Genomic DNA, 24746 nt, shown 5'->3' with positions numbered 1-24746 from the left:
ACAGCTGGTTGGTGCTCAGCCACTGTTGACCAGCCACCCACAGGTCCTTTCTGGCTGGGCAGCTTTCTGGCCTCTCTTGCCCAGCCTGTAGTGCTCTCTGGGGTGGTTTTGAGTGGACCTAGTGTTGGGATGGACCCAGCACTTCACCATATCAAACTTCATACCACTGGCCTCAGCTCATTGATCCAGCCTGTCCAGATCTTTCTGCAGAGCCTTCCTACCCTTCAGCAGATCAGATCTCCCACCCAACTTGGTTTCATCTGCAAACTGACTGAGGGGGTGTTGTAGAGGATCAGACCTAAGCATGTTTTGTCTAGAACATTCTGAGTATTGTGACAGGAAAGGTGTGATTGGAGGAGAGAGTCCTGTGGAGCTGGGGTGGTGCTGTTCTGAGACAAGTTCCTGCTCTGCCTTGAGACTCATACTTAGTCCCTAACCCCCATCTCAGTTCCTGGAGAAGGGCTGGCTGTACATGAGTGAACAAGAGTGTGTCACAAGTCTAGTTTACCTAAGAGACATGCACCAGGTAAACTGTAAAAGGGAATAAATCAGGTCCCCTTTTTCTTTTTTTCTCTATTTCTCTTTTTTCATTGGCTTTCTTTCTCTTTTCTTTCTTTCTCCTCTCTTTTTCTTTTGTATCCTTTGTCTTGATACCCCAGCTCTGATCCATCCACAGGACAAGAACCACTGTGAGGGCTAAGGACTGGAGATGATTTGTTTTCTTCCCTTGCTTTGCCTCAGCAAATTGTATCCTATCCCATATTCCATACTGAATTTTGCCATGGGAGTAGGGAGGTGGTGGAAGTATGCTGTAGGATCCTGTAGATATGAAGCAGGGTCCTTACACTGATAGAGTTTATGAGTTTATGTCTTTGTGGTAGTGATCAGAGGGATTACCTGCCTGTTAAAGATACTAGAAATCTCTCTGCAGCAGTGAATTTTGAATTATTTGCAGTATTACTCGGTATAATTTCCAAAGTAAAATAAAATCATTAGTGAGGTTGTTCATAGAAGTTGGTCATTGTGAGAGCTTTATAAAAATTCATTAATTCAGTTTCAGGTTGAAAGGGATTTTGAACAGGATGCCTTTAATCCTAGGCTATGGGGACAGATTTCCTCTCTTGCAATGATGACCAAGGTAGTTTCCTTCTTACTCAGTGGTGAGAGAAATCAAGAAAAACATCACTTCTGATATTACAGTATGCCTGACAGCTCTTAGTTTTCCAAAATCAGCCATCTTGATTCTGAAAATGTAAAAATAAAAGATGCCCTGTTATTTTTCCTATTGAATGCAGCATTTGTGCTGCAGATCACTTTTCTGGCTTGTAGAATGTGGTATGACTGGATTATACAGTGAATGGTAATTGATTCAGTGCCAAGAATAACTGATGTTTATGTAGATTGTTATGTAGTTTTTAATTTTGCTGGAGTAGTGTAGGATCCATGACTGATAACCATAAATACAGGATGCATTTAGTACTGGCAATTTTCTCAGCGTGTACTTGAATACCTTGTAGGTATTGATTGTGAAATGCTTCCTTAGAAGTCATCAGTATCGAATAACTGATCAATACTGTGGCTCTCTAATATGTCATGTGTTTTGATTTTCCAAAGTGCTTCTGGGGGGATTCATAATGTAATATTGGAACCTTTCACAAGGTCTAATCCTATATATATGAGAAAATATCAAGTCTTTTCAATTTTTCTATAGTAGCTTCTGAAAGAGTTAATTTCAAATATTCCAAAGCCTTTTTCTGCAGGGCTGCTCTCAATCCATTCATCCCTGATAATCAATATTGGAGATTGCCCCAGTCAAGGTGCTGTACTTTTCACTTAGCCTTGTTGAACTTTGTGATGTTCACACAGGCCTGTCCCTCCTACCTCTGGATAGCATCCCTTCCCACAGGGATCTTGGTGTCATCTTCAAACTTGCTGGGGGTGCACTTGATCTGACTGTCCCACTCAATCCCATCCCATTGATGAAGACATTAAATATTCCTTATACTAACAACTCATTTGTCAAGTATGAGTGAAGCATCAATATTAATTTTTCTTCTAGACAGCTCTCTGCTAATATAGAAAAGAATTATCACTTACAACCAGAATTATATAAGAAGTAAATAACTACATTTTTCTAGAGAGGAGAACTTTCTGTATGTGTTCTAGAAAAATTAGAAAGCTTTTAAACTGAAAAAGACAAATACTTTAAATTACTGTTAACAAATATCTTTGTTGCATGTAGGGATGTCTCAGGCTTTCCACTGCAAAAGTCAGTAAAATGAAATACATAAGACATAGAGCTGAATTTTAAATGTTTTCCATCTTTAATACCTATTTGTCTTATATAAACACCTAATAGCTCCTTTCATCTTGACTACAGTCAGCAGTCTCCTTGCCTGTGTTTCCCTTGCCCCCTTCTGGTTGTTCAGAGATTTTGTACATTTCAAGAAAAAAAATCTGCAAATTCCTTGCATGGATCTAGTAAATTGAAAATTAAACAACAAAAAAACCCAAGGAAATAAATAAGCAAGCAAAACCCCAAAGCAATACCAAACCAAAAACCAACGCTGGAAAGTGTTGCAGAACGTAAGTAGACTCTGATGATGTAGAGTCGTTTTGTCTTTTCTTTTCTTCTATTGCTTGGTTAATACTGGCTGTTACACAAGGGTAGGGGGGAAAGTAATTTCAAAACTACTCTTCACAAAGAGAGTGTTCAATTAATTTTACCCTGAGGAAAATTCTGGTTACGGAAAGGGTTGCTAGATAATAAATTTTGTAGTGGTACACATGAATATATGGAGTTTTAAGCCACTCCCTCATTTAGTCGTCATTTGTTGCCACGTCAGCCTGTCAAATCCTTTTCAGAGATTTTTATGTTTATTGTCACTGGTCAAGCTTTTTTAAAGTCTTTCACTAAGCAATCTAACAGACTTTACACTTTTCAAGCCTGCTCCTTACCTCTAGCAAAAGTGGCATCCCAGGTTTTATTGTTGTAATGCCTCTTTTGTTTTAGACTTGCAGTTTAGTCCCATATCTCATTCTACTTGGCAAACTGTCCTATTTTGTAGATATCCTTGATAGTGTACTGAAAAGAAAATTTAACTTCAGTAATAGTTGTAAAAGACAATAAAAATATATAAGGGTTATTATTTTTTATTAATAAATTGATAAAGGCCTGTTGGGAGACTGTACTAATAGATTTTAGCTTTCACTTTTGACACATTTAGAGGCTTGTACATTTTAAAAATCTGCTCTTTTCTGTCTTTTTCTTAAGAATGCAAAAACTGAATGTGAGTTACTACTTTGAAACTGTTTTGCCACAGTATTTTTCGTCCTCTTTGGTTTTCGGGATTTCTCCAGATGGCAGTAGAACAGCAGTTGCTCCTGTTGAGGCCTATCTAAGAAAAGTGAAGGAAAAGGGTATTTAGGCATTTAACATAACTCTTCAAGGTAGTAAAAGAATCCTGAAGTATGATAAATAAGGTATCCCAAATGCTTGTTACTTGTTTTGATAACAATGAATTTTCTTAGACCTCTCGTGTTTTTCTGCTGATTCTTCTCTCTCACGTCATTCAAACATAGAAAACATGGATTAAATTTCTCTAATTCCAGGATTTCTGAAGCAGCTGCTTAGAGGTGTTCAACAAAAACATGTATATATGCTTGAATTTCTGAAAGGAGAAAATGAGTTAATGAGAATTCTATTTTTTATTTTGTCTCAAAAATCTTTCATCATGTTCCTCTTTTTATTAATAAGAATGTACAGAATGAAGTATCCTAAACCCATAGAAGTCACAGGTTTCACCTGAACTTTCCTTTAATCATATGTTTTTTAAACTAAGGCCTTTTTCAGTATATACTAATCCTGACATTCTGTTACAAAGAATTTTATATACTTAGTGCTATATAAAGTTTATACTTTAAGTGTCAGTGCTACATAAAGCCCTGAAATGAACCCTGGAAAGGGAACATAACTGTTGTTGTGTTAACATGTAGCAGTCAAGAGCAGGAAGAAATGAAAGCTGTAAAAAATGCAGAGCAGATAGTTTGATAATCAACATAGAACTATCTCAGCTCAGTTGTGATACCAGGATGCAGAAACCTGGTCAAGATTTAGCAGTTTTGGTTTTCATTATGTGTTTGCTAGTGAAGGTGCTGGGGTGTAAGATCTGTCGAAATGACAGAAGAGCTGTAGTATAATGCTAAAGAACTAGGAGAGAATGAGTACTATGCTCAGAGTCCCCTGCACATGCCTGCAGAAGCAGCATACCAAATCTGTTAACCTGACTTAGAATCTATGATCAAAGGATTGCTTAGATTATCATGTGTATTTAAAAAGTTTTAGTGAAATGTAAAGCATTTCATAGTGAAATTGGTAGAGAAGTAAATGTCAAGATAAGATTTTTATCATCTTCTCAAAATAATGAGGAAATTAAGCAAATTAGAGTATGAAACCAGACCCTGAATCCCAGAGCATCTTGAAAAAGTGATATGAAAAAGTAGATGCTGATTTCACACTTTCTCTTCTTGATCATGGTACTGATTGAAACTATAGATTATTGAAATGTCTCCCAGAGAACTGAAACCTAACAAAGATCTGTGGTTTGATGTGAATGGTCTCTATTTGCTATTGGACAGCTGCTGAAATCGTGTGGTGTGTGTGAAGCCACATTTGATTATAGCCGCCTCAACATTGTCTTTACGGTTGGTGGGAACTGTCTGCTCTTCTGTATCAATGATGTAAAATGGCCACAGCAAATCAAAATGCCTTACCCAGACAGAGTTCAGTAGCTGTCTTATCCCTTTACACAGGTTGTGGTAGCCTGGTACCTTATTGTTATTCTGTTGATTTCTCAGAGTTTGCTGTGCCATCTCCTTTGCTCTTCCAAGTGGGAAAGTAATGAAGCGGAAACCAGTACGTTCATATCGGTTCTGGGCTACACGTCAGCAGATTATTATTGTCACTTGGTTAAAAATGTAAGTATTTTGTGTAATTGAGATTTTGTTAGTAATACATCACCAGTTTATAAGCACATACATGGAGCTGTCATTGTGATAAGAAACATGAACTGAACTTTGTTTATCTTTTCTTACCTCAGTTACTTTTACAACCTTTTAAGGGAAAAAATGAAGTGGGAGATCTCTGGACAAATGAGAAATTTTTATTAGATTACACTGTAATAGATGTTCATAAAAACAATATTCCCATTGCTGTCATGCTATAACAAAAGAAAAACCCTGTTCTATCATTATTTTTTCCCCATGAAGTTAAAATTTTATTTGTTATTTTATGTATTAGAATGTAAATTCTGATTTATTTTTTTTTTACTAAATCTGCGGCATTTAAAATGGGAGATGAGCCCCTAAATCTTGCCTAAAGTCACTTTTATATTTAAGATATATGAAAACAGTGGGAATAACATTTCATAATATATTGACTTGAATTAGACAATTTATGTAAAAATCGTCCCTTCTGAAAGTTATGCCTTAACTCTTGGGGAAGCAGAGCTAAGATGAATATATATATTTTTAAAGGTATAAAGTTAAATGCGTTAAAATAACATTTTACAGTACAGTTTTTTCAGTGATTTGGAGAGCTTTTATTTGACATCAATAGTTAAAAAATTTAAAAAATCAAAATAGAGGAAGTTATTTACCTTTACAGCACATCAGTCACACAGAACCATGCAACTAATGTCTGCTTATTGGCAGTAAATGTAATGCATTTTGTTTTATTTATTTTTATTTTATTTAACAGATGGTCGTATCATTAGTAACAGAACTCAGAGAAAACCAGTTCCATGGACTTAACATTCAGGAGAGGTAGGTGATATCTGAACATAATTTTGATATGTTTTAGTTTGGGTCATTACAGTTCAGTGAGGATCATTTTACAGTCTTGGGCAATTTGGGCTTCAGTTGAAAAGTTTTGGATACATATGTTAGATAATTTAAGGTGTAGACAAGCTTGGTAAGTTTGGTTTCACATAAGAGTTTGTATATAACCTAGGAGTCACAGATTGGTTGGAAGGGACCTTCAAAGATCATTTGCGTAATGGTGCTGTTGTCACTCTTTTTCACATGATCGTGCCTTTTTGCTGTCTGATGTTTACTTTCCTACTGACCTGGAAATGCAGATCATAGTCTTTTCTCAGTAATAAAATTATGTCATTTGAATGTCAGTAGACCCTACTGATTGCATGTAAATTAAGTGAATTGCAGCTAAAAAAAAAAAAAAAAAAAGAAAAAAGAAGATATTTTAAAGGTAAATGCTGAATTCAAATTGTGTCTTCTGTTTTAAGTGTATTCAATTAGATTAAATTATTAAAAATAGAGTAATAAATATAAATAAGCAATACTTATGCATAATTAAATTATTGGTGACAAAATAACTAAACTAATAGTGTTATGTAATAAACAAAATGAAATTATTGTTGTTATTATTAAGTAGTTAAGTTACTAATAAAAGTAACTACTATAAAAGCATTTAAATATTAATAAAATTGAAATTATTCATAGTTAATGAATGGAATGAAATAAAATGCCTGTGCACATTCTGTTACCCTTCAGAGCCAAAAGGGATGCTATGAATAAAAGCGTTTCATGACCTATTTTACATAGCTTGTAAAATTACAGGGAAGAAGAGACTGATTGAAATATTTTTCTTGTATCATGAGCCAAAAACTTGGCTAATCTTCTCCCTTCCTTTTTGCATCTAGATATTTGGTAAGGAAGAGATGAAGTGAGATGAATTTGTTTAGAACTGGTTTTAGTATTAAAACTCATGGAGTTTTATGGACTCAGTTAATGACGAGTATCAGGAAGTTTCTTTTCATACAGGAAATAAAGGCCCACATTTTTAGAAAGTAGGATGAAACTTAGCTGAAAAGCTGGTTGAGACTTTTGGGAAGAGAAATATCTGATTTCTGCTGGGAGAAAGGGAAAAATTTGAACTTAGGTTGATTTTTGAGTGTAGAAATTTTGATAGGGATGTTTATTTAAATTCCAGGCACAAAAGTTGTTTGCTTTTACAAGTGCACATTTTCTTCTTTCTCCATTTAGTGTTATTTAAAAAATTCAGATAATAATATCTGTGCACATTCATGGTACACAGTGAAGTGTGTTGTGCACTATTCTCCAAGAACATATTCTGAAGATTATGTAGAAGAGAATTGCCTTTACAGTATTTTTCTTCTGAAGTAAAGTAAATCTGCTAAATTTTGCTAATCTTGGATAAGGAATTAGAAACATAATTTTGCAAAGGGAACTGATTTAGAGTTTCAGGTCTGTGTATCCTAGAAAATACTGCTGCACAGTAAGATCATCCCAATAATCAACATTACTATAAAAACACGTGACAAAAGTACATTTTGAAGTATTCCAGTATAAGAAACCTTAAACACATATCTAATCAGGTTATTACTTAGAAATGTGCAGCTTTGAAAATGTGTCATGTTTTATTTCGCTCTCTCTTTAAATGGTAATGATTAACACCTCGTGTCCATCCTGCTGAGCAGCTTGTTAATTCCCGTCTCTGGTCTTCAGGACTAGTATTGGTGACTCCTCAAAGAAAATGCTTTCAGATTCTTGCAGAGAATGCACTTTTAGTGAATCAGAAGAAATTTGCAGGAACTCAGGGAAGCCTTTTATAAACAATATAGGACGATAATTCAAATTTCATAGTTCTTGGTCTTTATAAGTGTCTTTCTGTCAATGCTACAGTTTCATGTGCTAGAAATAACACACATTCTCTGAGAAAGTTGTGATTTCTTTTTGCAAATCTAGTCTCTGCCATTTAAATTTTCTTAAAGTTCCAAAGTTTCTGTATTTTATTTATGTTCCAGATTCCACTGTCTTTAATAATTTCCAACCATGTAGTTTTAGTGGAACAATCCAGCAAGTGGTTTCTATATTAAGATCCAAAAATGCTACATATTCCTTCAGTTGCAGATCTGTAAGACAAAAATTTTCCAGCTGAGCACTTGAAGACAGCAAGATTCATAAATTGTTTGTGTTAAGAGGAAAGAGAGGTTGAAAAAGCAAGAACGGGTCCAAAAAGCACCTAGGTTGTCTCTCCTGGGACTCCAGGAAACTCCAGGGAGCTATGAATCTCTATTCTTCCTTCACTGACTCCGGGAAAGACAGAGAAGTGTCTGCTTAGAAGGATGTAGTGATGGGCCAACACAACTGGGTTCAATTCAGAATTGTGTTGATATCCCTCACATGGTTTGCTTTGAGCACTTATATACCAAAATTTTATCTGACTTCTTAACATTTTGCAATATGGAATTTTTCATCAACAGTCACTCTAGTAAATAATTCTAGTAAATAATTTTTCAGCAGTTTGGTATGCATGTCTTACATTTAATCTGTAATTAATTAAATGTCCTTTTTTTAGCTTAACAGTTTATAATGCATGACCTTTCTGAAATACGAACTGTGTTTATTTTTTTCTTCAGCACTTCAGCCAGTCGTGTGAATGCTGTGTCCATTTTCTGTGTGCCTCTCATTACTTTGCCTGATCTAATTCCATTGCTGGAAACTCTCCTTCTTTACCATGGAGGTTCATCAAAAGAAATTCTCAGTTCAGAGTTTCTAGAGGCTGTGAATGAGGCCTTTTTAAAGTAAGCAGCAGGGTTTGTATTATTGGTTTGCTTTTTCATAAAGACTATCAATTCAATGTCTTTTTTCTAGGTTTGTATGCTGAATGCACTGTACACCTTTCTAGTAAAGTATTTCCCTTGCAGTTGAATAGCAGAGCTGAGACTGTGGGCCAAAGAAGAATTTTACATTGCTGTTGCACAAACTGTGGCATAACAGTTTTAAAATATTGACGGGGACTTTGTCTCATCTATTCCTTAAAAACGAGTTTTAAGCATTTAATAGATTTCACGAATTTTGTGGAAATTGTGATAATTTTTCACAGAAATGTAATTTATGTCCCATATAAGTGTGTTACCATTCCTAACCTGACATTTTGGGAGACATTTTAATTTTTCTGTGTGTAATATAGATCATTTTGTTTGAAGTTTTCATAATTCTTTTGGGTTTTGTTGTTTTTGGAGTTTTTTTTGTGAAATTTGTTCTTCAGATTTTAAATTCTCCTGGTTTTCAGGAGATTAGTTTTAATGAGTCTGAGAGGGGAGCAATTTGTGAAATACAGCTTTGCTACCGCTAAGCCCACTGTTCTGATAAAATCAGTCTATGGATGAAAACCAGCTGAGTGAAGCTGAACATCAGCAAAATTGGCTATGTCAGGAAAGGGAAGATGTCAGGGAAAGCACAGCCTACTTTTGCTTGAGAATTGCTCTATTCAAGTTGTAGTAGAGGCGCTGTACTATAAACAATTATTTTTTTTTAATACTAGAAAATGTCCCTTGTGAACACTTTATGTCAATTATCCATTTCTCTCGTTTTTTAATCAGTTTAAATTGCTTCCTCTATACTCATCACAATTTCCAAGATGTTCCAATGAAGATTTTTGTGGTGATCTATTGAGGGCTCCAGACAAAAATAGATAATTATTGGAAAAGGAAAATAACTAATCTATGCATGTTACTAGAAGCTGAAGAAAAGGAATGAAAAAGGAATGTCAATGTGGAGGTTTGTAGTGAAAGATGTGCTCAAAAAGATAGAGCTATCTTTCACTCTTTCACTTGTCCATCTTTTTTGGCTTTGGACTGTTTATGTTCCACAAGTTTGAAAGACTTTGAGAGCAGGTTCACCAGTGCTGTACAGATGGTTTGTTCTCATATCAGTAAGCTGATGGGCAGTCCATCATGACAGACTTCTGACACTTAAGGCCATTCTTTGGATGGTCATAAGAGGTTCTCTGACTGAAATAAATGTCTCTTTTCTTAGCTGTTGAGCTACTTACTTATCTCAACAAGTAAGTAGTTCTTACTTACTGAACAAAAATAACAGATTTCGTATGGCTTTTGACTAAGTGACTCATGCAGGTCCTCAATGAAAGTGCACGGTTTCCGTGAGAGCAGATAGAGGCTTTTGTATGCTTTGTATGATCTGTGCCTGGACTGTCACTGAACTGATGTGGCTTTAATGTGAATGTGCTTGTATTTTATCTTTTTCCCCGCTCTGACAACTGACTTCTGTTTTCCCTAACTCTGTTATGTTCTGAACATGTCTTCTTTCTGAACATGGGTGAAGCCTGCCCCAGAAAATAGGGCACTTGCAAGATTCCAAAGAACTCAAAATTCTTCTGGTGGTACAATCTGCAAGTTCACCTGTGGGAGTATAATCACTACAGTTAACTTCCTGCATGGTTTTTATATCTTAGAGTTGCAACATCTCTATGTAAGCTTATGAGCTTTCTTTTCCTGCCATAATATCTATAGTATCTACCACGCTACCACAAAAACAACAAGAAAGTTGGTAATGGCAACATCAACTAATCTTTTGTCATTCTTAATTTACTCTGATATAAATTAAGCATGTATTACATGCTTTAATAATAATATTTAATAAAACAGCATCCTAAAATTAAACATTGCTTTACAGTTTTGAAATTCTTGGTACTTCAATGTATTTCTTGTCTCCGCATGTACACTTTAAGGTCGTTACATAATACTGAATAAAAAAATACAGGCTTTTTATGAAATTCAGAATTCTGAGAGCTGATAATTAAATGAACAATTTTTATTATTATGGCAAAATAAATACATCGAAAATAGATCCTAAAATGGCTTTAGTATTCTTTTTGCTGGTATTTTTCTCTTATCAGTAGTTTTAGTTTGCATTGTACTCTCCAGCCTAATTTTAAGTTTTTTAATCTTAACTTGATTTAAGACCAAGGCAAATATTTATTGTTATTTATGAATTGTTTTGGTTTGAATATTTTAATTTGCAACTATCACAATAGCTGCAAAAATATTCTAGGATGTTTGTGATATCTCTTCTTGGGTGGTTGGTTTAGTATATTTTGATTCATCCTGGTCCACATTGTACCTTTTCTTTTGCAGTGATACAGCACCAATAGCTGAAGTATTTAGGTGAAGAGGTAACTTACCTTCTTAACTATTTGTCCATTAAATAGCTCTGGTCAGTGCTGGTGGGCTGAAGACTTAGCCACCTCTAAGTAATTTTTTTTCCTTTTTTTTTTGTTCTCTTTTTTCCCCCTTTTTGTTGTTGTTTTTGGGTTTTTTCCTTATTTCTCTGCAAAGATAGGTAATGCTTTGGTTATACAGCAGAAATATTGTGCAGGACCTTTTTGCTTCTCTGTCAGTAGCTGTCTCCAGGAACTGGTCCAGGTTTGAGAGAGTGCAAGGTCCAGGGACAGGAGCTTTCTCAACAGAGGAAGGGAACTCTGGACTTAAACCTTCTGTTTCCATTTGATGGGATCCATCATGATGAAATTCCTAGATTTTAAACATGTGGTAAAGTAGCATTTTTAGATGATGGTGATTTCCTGTCATTTTTTGCTATTATGATTTGCTATTGAACAGTCTGCTGTAAACAAGATCTCTCTCTTGCCTCAGGTTGGTCTTTGTGCCTCCTTTTTCCCCAATATTTTAAAAAAGCAAAAAAAAAGAAAAGAAGTACTTTTTTTTTTTTGTCTTCCTTCTAGTTACTCAGGTAAAACAGTATTTCCTTTTCTAAACCAGGAAGAAGATCTCCCTTCCTGAATCAGCTGTGTTCAGCCTTTGGCTTCGTCACTTACCAAGCCTTGAAAAAGCTACCTTACATCTTTTAGACCAGTTGTTTTCCATTCAGTTGAATTCACTGGAAGAAGTGGCCTGTGTCATAAAAGACTCATTGCTGGTATGTGCAACGTGTAGTAAGTACATTTGATACTGCTCTTTCGTGCTTCAGGAGTGACAGTTTTCAAATATGTCAGCATAGAAACGTATGTCAGCAAAAATGGCCATTATGGGACGTATGACTTGTTAATGCAAGCCAAATCTTGAGTCTTACAAGCAATACTATTTTTTTAGTTTTTACACTGAATTGATTGAAAAGAAAATAATATTTTATCCAGTGATGAAGAATGGGTAAAGAAACAAGGATCCCAATGGTGAGGGTGCTGAGCACCTTCCTCTGTCTTAAAAAATTAGAAACTCTAGCCAGGAAGGATTTGAATCTGGTTTTACTTCAATCTCTCTGCCCTTTGAGTTCAGCAGTCTGAACAATCTGAATGCCTTGTAGGTTATTTTATTATAGTCTGCTGAGTTACTTGGTTTTGTTTGCAAACCTGAACAAATTTCTTAATGCAAAACATTTGCTAAACTGTAATTAAAATTTGTTTTCAAATGCTGTGTTATATAGAGCACAAAAAAATCTTCCCTAAGAGAAAACCTGGCACAGTACTTTTTTGAAAATAATGAGCTAGTTTGCAGCGCCAAATGTAGATTTAATTGTTAATTGCAGTGTGAAATAGCATGTGTGCTATGCACTCAAATTGTATGTTCCATAAAATTACAGAACTAACAAATGGCATATGGTATTTTATTTTCAGCCTATGAAACTGCTTACAAAGGAAAAGAATGCTACCTTTAAATATTCTTCCTTTTTAATTGAACCTGCAAATCTCTTATTTTAGGGATCCATTACAATACTTGCAAATCTTATAAATGTCTTGGTGTCAGCTGTTCCGCATATGCCTTCAGGGGATTTAGGTATTGCAGCAAACAAGACTATATACAGGGTCTATGACTAATTTTTCTATATCAGATATACTGTAAATTATATATAGTATCTAGTACTACAACACATAACAGCTGAAGGAAAAAAAAAGGTATCTAAATCTAAGTGATCAATACATTAAAAAAAAGTCAAATACTTGTTTCAAGTGTTGTTTTTTGTTATTTATTAAAAATGTTCATACTTCGATTTTTTCACATCCTCATCTCTGAAAAGAATGGAACATTACTGTGTTAGGTTGTCTTTAATTGCCTCTGCTCCAAAGACTTTGTGCTTTCAAAATAAGATATTCACAGACTGGCAAGGCCAGTGTAGCAACTATGAAAGCTGGTTTAGAGAGGACATCCTGTGGACAAAGAATGGAATGAATGGAGCCATAGAGGAGAGAGTAGTAGGCAGCTAGATATTGATGATTGATAGGCATTGATAAGAGGGAGGGTGCATAAATGGAAGATGGCATAACAGGTGAAAACAGAATGAGAAGCTTCAGAGAGGCATTATAGAAGGAAAATAATGTGATCTGGAAGTTGTGTTCTAGATAATAATGATATTTTTTACAACATATACATGGTACTGTAAAGATACTTGTGTGACATTTGAATCCAACAGTGTATTATTAATTTAGCCTGCCTTAAGGATATTTAAATAATTATTTAGGAATGTGGATGTGCATTTTTTGGCAGTTGGATTATGGTGTTTTAGGATGTAAGCTCTGCTTACCTTATGGATATGGTAATAGCAGAATCATGAGACAAAACTAGATTTGTACTTTCCTGCTAGGAAGAAAACCTTTAGAGGACTAATAGAGATATGTTAGTGGTTTGATTAGAGTAGATTATAAGAAGGAAATTTCAATAAACTCTTTCATAATTGGATTATGAGAGTAATTTATCTAAATCAAGATAAATCATTTATCAGTTTATCTTGATACAGTAATCATACTGTACATAAACCTCACAGAGATCTAAGGTACCCAGATAGTTGTAAACCACTGTACTTCTCTTTCAAAAGAAACTTGATATGTACTACTCATATATTTTAGTTCCAAGAGTAATTGTTGTGTAATGGTCCACTAACTTACGTTTATATGGCATGCTCTTATGTGTGTGTTTGTGACTGAACTGAAATTAATACTGGAATTTCTGTACTTACTCAGAAGTAATAAAAACAAGTGAAGTGACCATCAGTGATACTCTCTTAACTTGTTTGGAATTGAGTGGGTGAGTGGATGTCTTCCTTTCTGAAGTAACTTTAGGGTTTGCATGTGTGCATTAACAACTAAACATACAATAAATACACATACTAGTATTTTATGCTTTACCAGGAAAGGATAGATATGTATATACAGAGATTTTTAAAGCCTGTGTATGTAAAAAGAGATTTTATTAAATTGGTGTAATTTATAGCTTCTGTTCGGTTCTGAGATAGCATTCCAAAGTAGTTTTATTTGTTTCAAAGGTATGTTGCAAGAAAAGTGCAATAAGCTGAGAGGACTAAATCTGTCAACTAAATCATGACTCTTAAGTGCTACATCCAGTTGTTTTTTGAACACTTCCAGGGATGGTGACTCCAGCATCTCTCTGGGCAGCCTGTTCCAATGTTTAACCACCCCTTCACAGGCAAAATTCTTCCTGATGTACACACAGGCTGACACTCTGTCCTCTTGTCCTGTCACTGGTTACTTAGAAGAGGCTGACCCCCACCTGGCTACATGCTCCTTTCAGGCACTTGTAGAGAGTGGTAAGGTCACCCCTCCGTCTCCTTTTTTCCAGGCCAAACACCCCCAGTGCCCTCAGCCACTCTTCTTCACAGGTTGCTCCAGACCCTTCACCAGCTCCATTGCCCTTCTCTGGACTTGATCCAGCCCCTCAATGTCCTTGCAGTGCGGCACTTTGCTGAAGTCCAGGTAAACAATATCCACAGTCTTTCTCTCATCCAATAGGCAGGTCACCTGGTCACAAAAGGCAATTAGGTTGGTCAGGCAGCCTGTCCCAAATCCCTGCTGCCTGGGCCTGATCTCCTGGTTGTCCTGTGTGTGCAGTGTTATGGCACTCAAGATAGTCTGTTCCATAACATTCCCTGGCACTGGGGTCAGGCTGACAAGCCTGTAGTTCCTGGATCTTCCCTTCCATCATTCTTGTAGGTGGGTGTCACACTGGCCAACCTTCAGACACCTGAGACCTCAGTTAGCCAGGGCTGATGATAAATGATGGAGAGCAGCTTAAAGAGCACTTCTGCCAGCTCCTGCAGTACCCTTGGGTGTATCCCATCTGACACCACAGACTAGTGATGGTCCAAGTGGCACAGCAGGTCACTAACAACTTCCTCCTGGACTGCAGGGGGCCTGTCCTGTTCACCATCCCTGTCTACCTGATCAGGGGCCTGGCTCCCCTGAGGATAGTGGGCCTTTCTGTTAAAAGACCATGGTAAGGAAGGCATTAAGTACCCCAGCCTTTTCCTCATCCTTGGTGACTCTGTTCCCTTCCATGTCCAGTAAAGGATGGAGATTTTTCTTGGCCCTCCTTCAGCAGTTAATGAATTTATAAAACCACTTTCTGTAATCTTTCACAGCAGTGGCCAGATTGAGTGCCAGTTAAGGTTTTGCTTTTCTAGTTTTCTCTCTGTATGACTTAATGACATCCCGAGTTGCTTGCTCCTTATTCCAAACATCATAAGCTCCCTTTTTTCCTTGTGTTCCCATGAAAGCTCCCTGCTTAGCCAGGGTGGTTGTCTTTTCTGCCAGCTCATCTATTGGCCCATGGAGATGGCCTACTTTTGTGCCTTTAAAATTTCCTTCTTAAAACATGTCCAGCCTTCCTGAACCCCTTTGCTTTTAGGGGCGGTTTCCTAAGAGACTCTCTGAACCAGGGTCCTGAACAGGCCATACTCTGCCTTCTGGAAGTCCAAGGCAGAGTTCTGTTGATCCCCTTCCTTACTTGCTTCATAAAAAATAGGGAAACTATCATTCCATGGTCACTGTGCCCAAGATGGCCTCTGGCCACTGCATCTCCCACAGCCCTTGTCTGTTTGTGAACAGCAGGTCTGGCAGGGCATGCCCTGGAAGGCTCCCCTACCAGCTGTGTCTGGAAGTTACCTTCCACACACAGCAGGAACCTCCCAGACTGTCTCCTCTCCCCTCTCCCCTGTGTCGAGTTCCCAGGAATAAGGGCTAGTGAACATGAAACATCCACTGACAGAAACACTCACTTCATCCTGGTTGAGTGGTCCGTGACAAGCTCCCAGCAGGACCTCTGCCCAGTTGGCCATCCCTCCGATTGTCACCCACAGGCACTCAGCCTTATCCCCACTGTCCCTGAGTTCTACAGTCAAAATACTCCCCAATGTACAGAACCAAAGAAAGAGACATTAATGAGGAAGAGGAAGGACAGAGAAAATTACTCTTCATGTTGATAGATTTAGGTGTTTTTAAAACTTCTGTAAAAATACACTTGTGCTTTAAAAAGAAATATATTCTTCAAAATAAAATCACATTTGGCATTTTATATAAGATAAAGGGAACATTTCCTATTTTATACTGGTAAATGTAAAATTCAGAAATATAATATACAGTTGGAAGATATAGACAACATTTGAAATACAGCACCATAGTAGTTTCCTAGTGTTAGATGTGCTTAAATTCTAGAAGTGTTGTGTCCAATTAATTGTGTTTGAGTGTGGAAATCAAGAGTTACAACCTAAAAATCAAGTCTGTATGACCTTGGTCATGTTTCCTTCCCCATCTTTATTCTAACTTGTGGTTGTTACAGAGCATTCTGTGGTGTGAATAAAATGCAGATTATTCTGTCTCTTTTTTTCCCTATTTACTTGCTTACTAGATACAGATTTTTTTTTCTTTTTTTTTTTTTTTTTTAATTCCGTTCTGGCTTTATGTTATAAATGAGTTATTTCAGATTCTGCTTTCTAATAATACAGATACATAAGTAGTACAGCTCTTTAAGACTTGTCTAGAAAACGTTATGTTAAAAGTATATTTTTTCTATCATAATACTACACATGCAGCTCAAATTCTCTGTTTGAATATTTTTGTTTAGTGTGTATTGTACCATCTGTATTGTGGATATTTTAGAAGTGATTAAACAATACATAGGGTTTGAGTTCTTTGAAAAGCATTGAATAGTTGCAGACAAGATTATTGAAGTGTAAAATGTTTTTTTATTTTGAAAATATAAGGAGATAATGTCATCAAGAAGAAAATTTTATGAAAATCCCTCCTGAAAATGATAGTCCCTCCCAAATTCCAGAACTGCTGCTGGCAGTAGCCGAATTGTGCTACCTGCTCTTGTCCTGCCACTCAATGGGCATCTTCAGATTGCGGGGCAGACTTTTACACTATCACAGCATTCTTGCTCTGAGTGCTTGCAAATTAATTCCATACAGTCCATTGATCAAAATCTTGTGGAATTAGGTAACAGTGGGTTTTGGGCTTGGGTTTGTTTATTGTTGTTTTTTTTTTTTCCCTTTTGACTATCAGTGGCGATTCATACTGATTTCAGTAGTTTAGCTAAAATCCTAGGGGCTATTAAGTATGATTTCTTGTAGTGAGTACTGTTAGCTTGCTGCTGTCTGCCAGGAAGAAGTGGGGGGCTTTTCATTGTTGTGTACAGCACAGTTATTTGGACTTGTTCAGAAGAACTAGGATTTGATCTTGGTCTGTGAGACGATGTGCTGCTGGACCCTTTGTGGTTTGTATCCAGCGTGTCGCTTTGGCACCAGAGAAGTGTGCCTGCAAAGGTGTGCCTGCAAAGGTGTGCCTACAAAGGTGTGCCTACAAAGGTGGGTAGAGTGTCTGAAAGACTGGGGAGGAATTACTGAATCAGCCGTTTAGCCCACAGGACCGAAAACATACTCTAACTTTTCACAAACAAACAAACGAAACAAACAGCTCCAAACAAAACAAACAAAAACCCAAACCAAAAAAAACCAAACCCCAAAGCCAGGAGGGGCCCGTGGCTCCTGTTGTTCTCCTGCCGGGGTTCGTTCCCTGCTCCGGCGGCAGTGGGATCGGGGAGCGGGCAGGTCGGGGTTTGCGGCTCGGGAGCGGGAGCGGGAGCCGGAGCGGGAGGTGGCGCGCCTTCCCCGGCGCAGCGTGGCGGCAGTCGCGGCGCAGAGAAAACGGGGCAGAACGGCGAGACGGGGTGCCGCCGCCCATTTACGGCCCGGCAGTGACAGCTGGGGCAGAGGAGGAGCTTTTCGAGACAGCTCTTAGTGGGGGTTGTTTGTTTTCTGATAGTATCGTGTGAGGATCGTATTAGACAAAGCCCTTGTTCTCCCTGTGTACAATTAAAATGATATTATTTTAATTACTATTATTATAATTATTCTTATAACTTATTTTTATAAACATACTTGATATAAATTATTACAGTATCATATTGATTTTCTACGTGGTACTTTTTAGCTTGAAACAAATGCATACAAGTTTTCAGTAGTGCCTTATGCACTTTAAGCTGTATTAATAAATGCCATTTTATAAAGACTATGCTTCCTAAAGTTTATAGAATGCATTTTATTAAACATGCTTTACTCTGGGCTGTTGAAGAACTATATTCTTACTAAATCTTTGGGCACTAACATCAGAGGCGCTATGTGAGGGTTTGCTTTTCAACTTAGGCTTGAACTTAGTACTTCAGGGAATGCATGAAAAAATGAATGCATTTTTTCTCAGTGTTCTATAAAAGCCTAAGAATATGGAATTAGAAAGCAGTGTGTTTGCTGGTGCATGTTTATTATAACAACCTTCTCAAAACAGTCTTTTGTGTGGGAGCATGGTAAAAAGCTTCACTAGTTTAAAAAAATAATTTGATGCACTGAGATGTTTAGCTTGAACTAGCAACTCTGAAGTTCACAAAAGAAGATAACACTGTGAAAAAATGTCTTGGATGAAAATGCATGCAAAACTATTAAAGACAAAGATTATAAAATCAATTTAATTTCTGAAATTTAATTTTGAAGATTTAGCAAGAGTCTCAAAGCACATCCAGAAATTATTGTCTGCAAAGATGAAAGAAAAGCTTTTGAAAATTTACTCCCTGTGTCTAGCCTCTAGCAATTGCATGCAACAACCTGTTCTTTCTGTCTGCCACCTTTAGTATTTGTAGTGATTGTTGTCATAAACAGTTTGGGATCCCAGGTGTTTGCATTTATCAGCTGTTGAGACTGCTTGGTCTCGCTGTGGAGAATCCTAAGAATGCTAAACCTGAGAAAATCTGAGGGTTTAGTAAGAATTGATCTTGAAGTTAACAGTTTAATAATGCCTATGTAATAGTGTCCGTGAGTTAAGCTGTAAATTGTGCAATGACAGTTGAGTTGTTTCTTATTACTAACTAATTTTCTTTCATTTGTTTATCAACAGCCACAAGCAGCAAGCCATCCTGCTGTTTTCAGAATTGTTAATGAAATTTTCAAGTAAGTTTTGAAATTACTGTGGGAAGGGCTTTAAATGACCCATTAAACATTGAGATTTTCTTCAAGAGCAGAAGCAATTTTATAATCTGCAAAATATAATTTCAGGATATCTTTTTCTTTACCTGTATGCTTTAAAGTCCCTTTCTGTGTAGTACACTGCAAAAAATGAAAAATGTTAAAAATCTTACTAACTTTAAATAAAAGTTACATTGTAATAATAATTGGTACCGTTGACTACATTGTATTTTAACATTTAAAATTTGTAATTTAGCATTTAGCAAAAAACATTTGCACTTGCCAGTGTAGCCTCTTTTACATTTTGTTTCTGCTTTCCAGGATGTATGTTAGATATGCTCTTAATGGCCTTAACTATTGGTCCACCTATTAATAACGAGTTGGTTTTGAATGCATTAAAATTGTTTTGAAGCGACCAATATATTGATTACCATGTGGGAGCTTCAAATCCTTTACACTCAGTTTTCAGTGGCTTTTCTCTTCTTTGCACTTGACTTAATACTTAGTAATTTTAAGTAGATTTACTGTTAGGGTTATCAGTATTGCATCCTTTCCAATGCAACAATAATGTATTTAGTGACTGACATCCTTTGCTCATCAGTTGTTTCCCTTCTTAGGAAAACATGCCCAACGTACATCTGTTTGGGGGCATTTGTGTGTCGGTGTGCACATTTAGGTTTGTGCAGGCACTACACAAAGAAGAAGACTCTTGGCTGTAGAAACTGTAGACCACTGTATTGTGAGAGTGGAGCCACTTGGGAGCCACTGCTCTGGCAGTCCTTTGTTGCTGTGGTCCTGTGTCTGCACACAGATGGCATTTTCCAAGAGTTGAGACTAATTACTTTCCCAAAGCAAAGTGCACTTAAAAATTGATGTGGCTTCAGCAGATGTGTACTGATGTCTTAAGCTGGAGACTGTATATTCCGGTGGTACAGGGAGACAAAATTTGTCCAAGCCTCTTGGCTTATTTAAGGTCATGTTATATAAAATATTTTCCAAGAAAAACCATAGGACTTCACTACTCTTTTGCATCCTTTCCCTTTGGTAGACAGTAAAAATGGATAAAATGATGTTTCTCAGCTAATGCAGGACTTTGTCCAACATAGTATTTCCTGGTAAAACTTTGCACTTCTATTAATGTTTCAAATTGTCTTTAAAAATTACATTTTCCTGTTTCTAAGCCTACATTTCTGCTCCCTGTCTTTACTTTGAATTGTTTCTGCTTAGTTTGCTTGTTTCTTTACATTGTTGGTATTAAAAGCTTGATGTATTTTAAGAATACGATGTCTCACCTCCTCTTGATACTTACATGAAGTTGTATATGTTAGCTGGTTTTTGCAGACCAGTTGGTTTATGCAGCCTTCTGTTTATTTTTGTGGTATTTCTCTAACATGCTTCCAATTATTATTAAGTGCAGCTGTTAAGAGACTATTCCAGTTTCAATCACATGTGAGATTTTAGAGCACTGCTGATAAAGAATATATACTTCCTTTGCTTGGAAACTGTGTTAAGCATCTATAGCTCGCACAAAATTTCTTTTATGTTTGGGATTAGTGTTCTGTTAGAAGTATGGATCTAAGCATAGTGACTATTTCTGTGATAACTTTTCCTCCTATTTGCATGCATATTGAGATTAATTGTGCTATATTTTCTTATCACAGTGATATTACTTACTGCTTTTATTTCCCAGTGTTTTCTTGCTATGTGTGGCTATACAGAAGTCCATACACCTAGGCTGTCTTGAATTTCCATGTACTATTTCTTTTTTTTATATCAGTGATTATATTTGCCTGTAGATTTGTGACATTTCTACATTACATGTGTTTGCTCTTCATATGTTTTGGAAGGAATGAAACAATTCTCTAATACTTGTATCTCACTGGCAACTTACTTTGAACTTTTTTCTCTCCTTTCTACTTACTATATATCTTTTAAATAAGAGAATGAAAATTGTTGCCATGTGTTTTTCTCCACTTGCTCCATTTGCTCAAGGTTATTTTGCACTATGGGAGGCAAGTTAAAGCATTCACCTTTGTAAACCTTTGGAGTGGCCTATGAGATGTAGTCCCACAAAAGACTATGAAGTATGGTTAACTTAATCATGGGAGTAGTTGCTCTGAACACAATAAACTGATCAGATGCCAAATTTAGCTAATAAAGTTGTGTTAGTCTTTTTAAATTTATACCTATTAAGGTAGGATAAATTATGTGTCTGCATGTATATTGTATATATGTACTAAATCTAATTTTATTTGTAGGAGTTGTGCATGAGGTTTTTTTTTGTTTTGTTTTGTTTTAATTAAAAATAGAATCTAAAAAACCTGCAAAGTTAGTATTTCTGTTAGTGGTGTAATGAGCTCAGACACAGTTTGAATCTACAGCATACAAAGGATATACCTTTTTCTTTCATTTCAGTTAGCAGTGGTGTGATGACCAGATTAATTATCTGATCTGTCGTATCTAACTTTTCAATGTGTAGGAATGCATTGATGGAAACTGATGGAACTTCAGAAGTTGTGACAATAATACAGGTGTTTACACAGCTCTTCCTTCAGGTTCATCAGAATGAAAACAAACAGGTTAGTCAAGATCTCTTTCTTAGTGTGTTTTTCCAGGGAGAAAATGCAAAATTTTGCAAGGAAAAAACCCAATTCTATTCTTAAGAGAAGTGATTGAATATAATGAGGTAAATAATAGCTGCATAGATATGCCAAAGTTCAGCTCAAACATCTTTACCTGCACAATAAATTATAGCATGAAACCAATATGTAAGAGCAATTTACCTAAGTTAACCCTTGAGTACATCCACCTAAAGTGCTTTTCACAGGCTCAGTTCCCCTGATGCTGAAGTTTCTGCTTGAGGAGTGAACATGAACATTCATATTTGATAAAAAGGAGGAAATGCTATATGCATTTTTATTTTGCAGTAGCAGAGTCTCTGATAAAAAATGAAGCAGGGATAACAACCCTATTCCCAGTCCCCTAAATAATTTTAAGTAGGATATTGAATAGTCATATTTGTCTGTTCAGAATACATACTGGGACACAGAATGCATACTGATTTCAGTGCTTGATCCTCAACAATGGTCTCTGAAATTTTCCTTGGTCTAAATTTTCAAATTTCACAGCTTAGTCTCTCTTCTTCTGCACTGATATTTATACAGGTCTTACTGAACTGAATTAAGTGGAATTACTTTTGTGTTAATTTAAACAATTGAAACAGCAAAATTGGTTTCTTACCTTAAAATTTCAAAATACAGATATGAAAAATCTTATCTTACTTATAGGTTGCAAAATTGAGTTCAGATTCCCAAATCACATGGCAACATCCTGACCATCTTGTTTGTTTTTTGCAAATTTGGAAAGATCCTGTCATTTAAAACCTTCCACTTTAAATTTAAGAAAATTTCTAGTTCTTTGATTTTTTTGCATCTTTTTCAAGGAGATGGTGATTAAGAGAATGCTGCGTTTCTTGAAACTTGTGGCATACTGGCTTTTAATTAGCAGTGTGATTGAATCTGTCTTCTAGCTTCAGGCAGCTGTCTTGCTTAGTACTTTAGTGCTGTGCATGATAATCTTGTGCCGCCCTGACTGCACGGAAACAGCACACTGTAGCCCCAGGTGGGGATCAGTGGGTGAGAATTAAAGTAAAGATTCCACACCCGTCAGACACCCAAGAGCTAATCCTGCTGTGCAGGCAATACGTTTTCTTCAAGGTGAAAGTCCTCACTCCTGCTGGCATTGCAACATTAACTACTGGCCATTTTTCTAAAGTGGTTTTAAATATTGAGTTGTTTTTTTTAAACTTGTATACTGTTTAAGTCGTGCAGTTCTAATTGGGATATTATCTTCAATGATAGAACTAAAAGTTCCTTGTCTCAAGTTTATGAATCCACTGTAATTTTAGCTAACAGTTTGCTTGCAAAAAGGCAGGTACAGATTGCTTCCTAAATTTTAGTCAGATCCATTTTTTTTTCCTTTGTTTATACCATCATTACATATATTCATAAGGTGTCTGTCTGTGTGGTATCTGATTGCCTTTGACAGGACATAATGTGCTCCATTAGCATTAAGTAGAAGAATGGTAAAAACATTAATGACAGAAGATGAAGTGGGTTCTGCCTGGTCACTGAGATCTTTGGAATTTATAGAGAGTTTATTGAAGAAACTCTAAGTAAACACGCATCCATAAAATTTGCAAAAGAACTGCGTTGTGTCTGGCAGTTCACAGGTTTGTGTGATAGGAGAGTGATTTTGTTGCGGTGTGGCAGTGGTCAGAAATAGCTGTCTTTTATAATAACTTTGTAGACCATTTAGGGAGAACAGGGTCTGGCAGAAAAAAAGGCTGAAGAGTGGGGAAAGACAGTGCTACTGGGTTTATTTTCTTCCATATTTTTGGAGACTGAAAACAGTATAAACATACTTAGGAAAAAGTTCCATTTCTTTAATCATTGAAGAAGAAATTTGAGAATGAGTACACTGAGATCACTGTTGGGATATGTTTCGTACTCGCAGATTTTCTTTAAATTGGTGGTGCTCATGAAAGCTGACCTGAGGATGGTTGGGTAGATGGTTGCTTGTAAATTTATGAAGTTAAAGTTCATATTTCTATTTGATGGAAATTATAATTTCCTCATTAATTATTTTCCCTTGATCATTCCAGAATTATCATTGGTTTTCACTTAGGAATTTTGTTTTAAATATCTGGATAAATATTTTAAACCAGTATTCAATGTTCATTTCCTGTTATACATCATGGCAGCTATTAGAATCAGCCACATCCAAACTTGTTCTGTCTGATAGTACCTTGTTTTGCATTTTGTGATGGCATATGTGAGGAAAGAACTGACGAAAATACTTCGTTTATATAACAAACCTTTTTTCACTTGCTTCACAATACTGTTTTCATATGTAGCATGTGCTGTGGGTTGTCTTGCTTACTACTAAATGTATCAAGGGGCTGCATTTTCATGGGAATTTTTGGTGCAAGTTAATTGAGTACATGCATACTTTACTATAGGAATTATTATTTTTTCTAATTAGCCTAATTCCTCTCCACAAGTAGACTTCAAGAGTCTTACTATACGAGTGATACATGAGCTGTCTGAGAAGAGTGTATATATTCACATGCTGTAATTTCACTTAACTGTTGTTGACAGAACAAAAAAGAAGCAGTAGGAAGTGTCTTTATGTTTGTTTATAAGATGCATGTATATATATGACAATAGAAAATAGTTATTAAATAGTCTTCATTGGATTTACAGTTCTATCACATTTTATAGAGTTCATATTCCCAATCTGCGTTTATCTGTTAGCTAAATGCCTTCTTACACCTAAAAAAGAAGACAGAAGAGTTCTAAGATTTATGATACGGAGATTCAAAGATGCCAATGAATCACAGATTGCTTGAGAATTGGAAGGGACCTCTGGACATCATCCTGTGTAACTCCCCAGCTCCAAAGCATACCTACTTAGAACCAACTGTCCAGGACTATGTCCAGGTGGGACCCTAAAACTCTTATGGGCAAACTGTGGTAGTGCTTGGTCACCTCACAGTAAAAAGAAAGCGAAAAAATAAATTACAAAAGTGTTTTCTGATAAACAGATAGAACCTCCTGTGCTTGAGTTTATGCCATTACCTCTGATCT

The 24746-nt window shown here is 36.3% G+C and overlaps 2 protein-coding genes across 7 annotated transcripts in view; one reads left to right on the top strand and one right to left on the bottom strand.

Annotated features, from left to right (window-relative positions):
- Window positions 1-24746, bottom strand: part of AOPEP (aminopeptidase O (putative)) — a 287414-nt gene that overhangs the window by 32826 nt on the left and 229842 nt on the right. The window lies entirely within an intron of this gene.
- Window positions 1-24746, top strand: part of FANCC (FA complementation group C) — an 83269-nt gene that overhangs the window by 43109 nt on the left and 15414 nt on the right. For all 6 annotated transcript variants that reach the window (XM_040089519.2, XM_040089518.2, XM_040089521.2 and 3 more), the window contains 6 exons: window positions 4858-4977; window positions 5759-5823; window positions 8460-8624; window positions 11622-11778; window positions 19031-19083; window positions 21578-21677. In XM_040089519.2, the coding sequence (XP_039945453.1) occupies window positions 4858-4977; window positions 5759-5823; window positions 8460-8624; window positions 11622-11778; window positions 19031-19083; window positions 21578-21677 (660 nt within the window). The remainder of the gene's footprint in view (window positions 1-4857; window positions 4978-5758; window positions 5824-8459; window positions 8625-11621; window positions 11779-19030; window positions 19084-21577; window positions 21678-24746) is intronic.

Source organism: Hirundo rustica, chromosome Z, assembly GCF_015227805.2.
Source record: "Hirundo rustica isolate bHirRus1 chromosome Z, bHirRus1.pri.v3, whole genome shotgun sequence".
Taxonomy (NCBI): Eukaryota; Metazoa; Chordata; class Aves; order Passeriformes; family Hirundinidae; genus Hirundo; species Hirundo rustica.
This window is presented reverse-complemented; position numbering and strand designations above follow the sequence as displayed.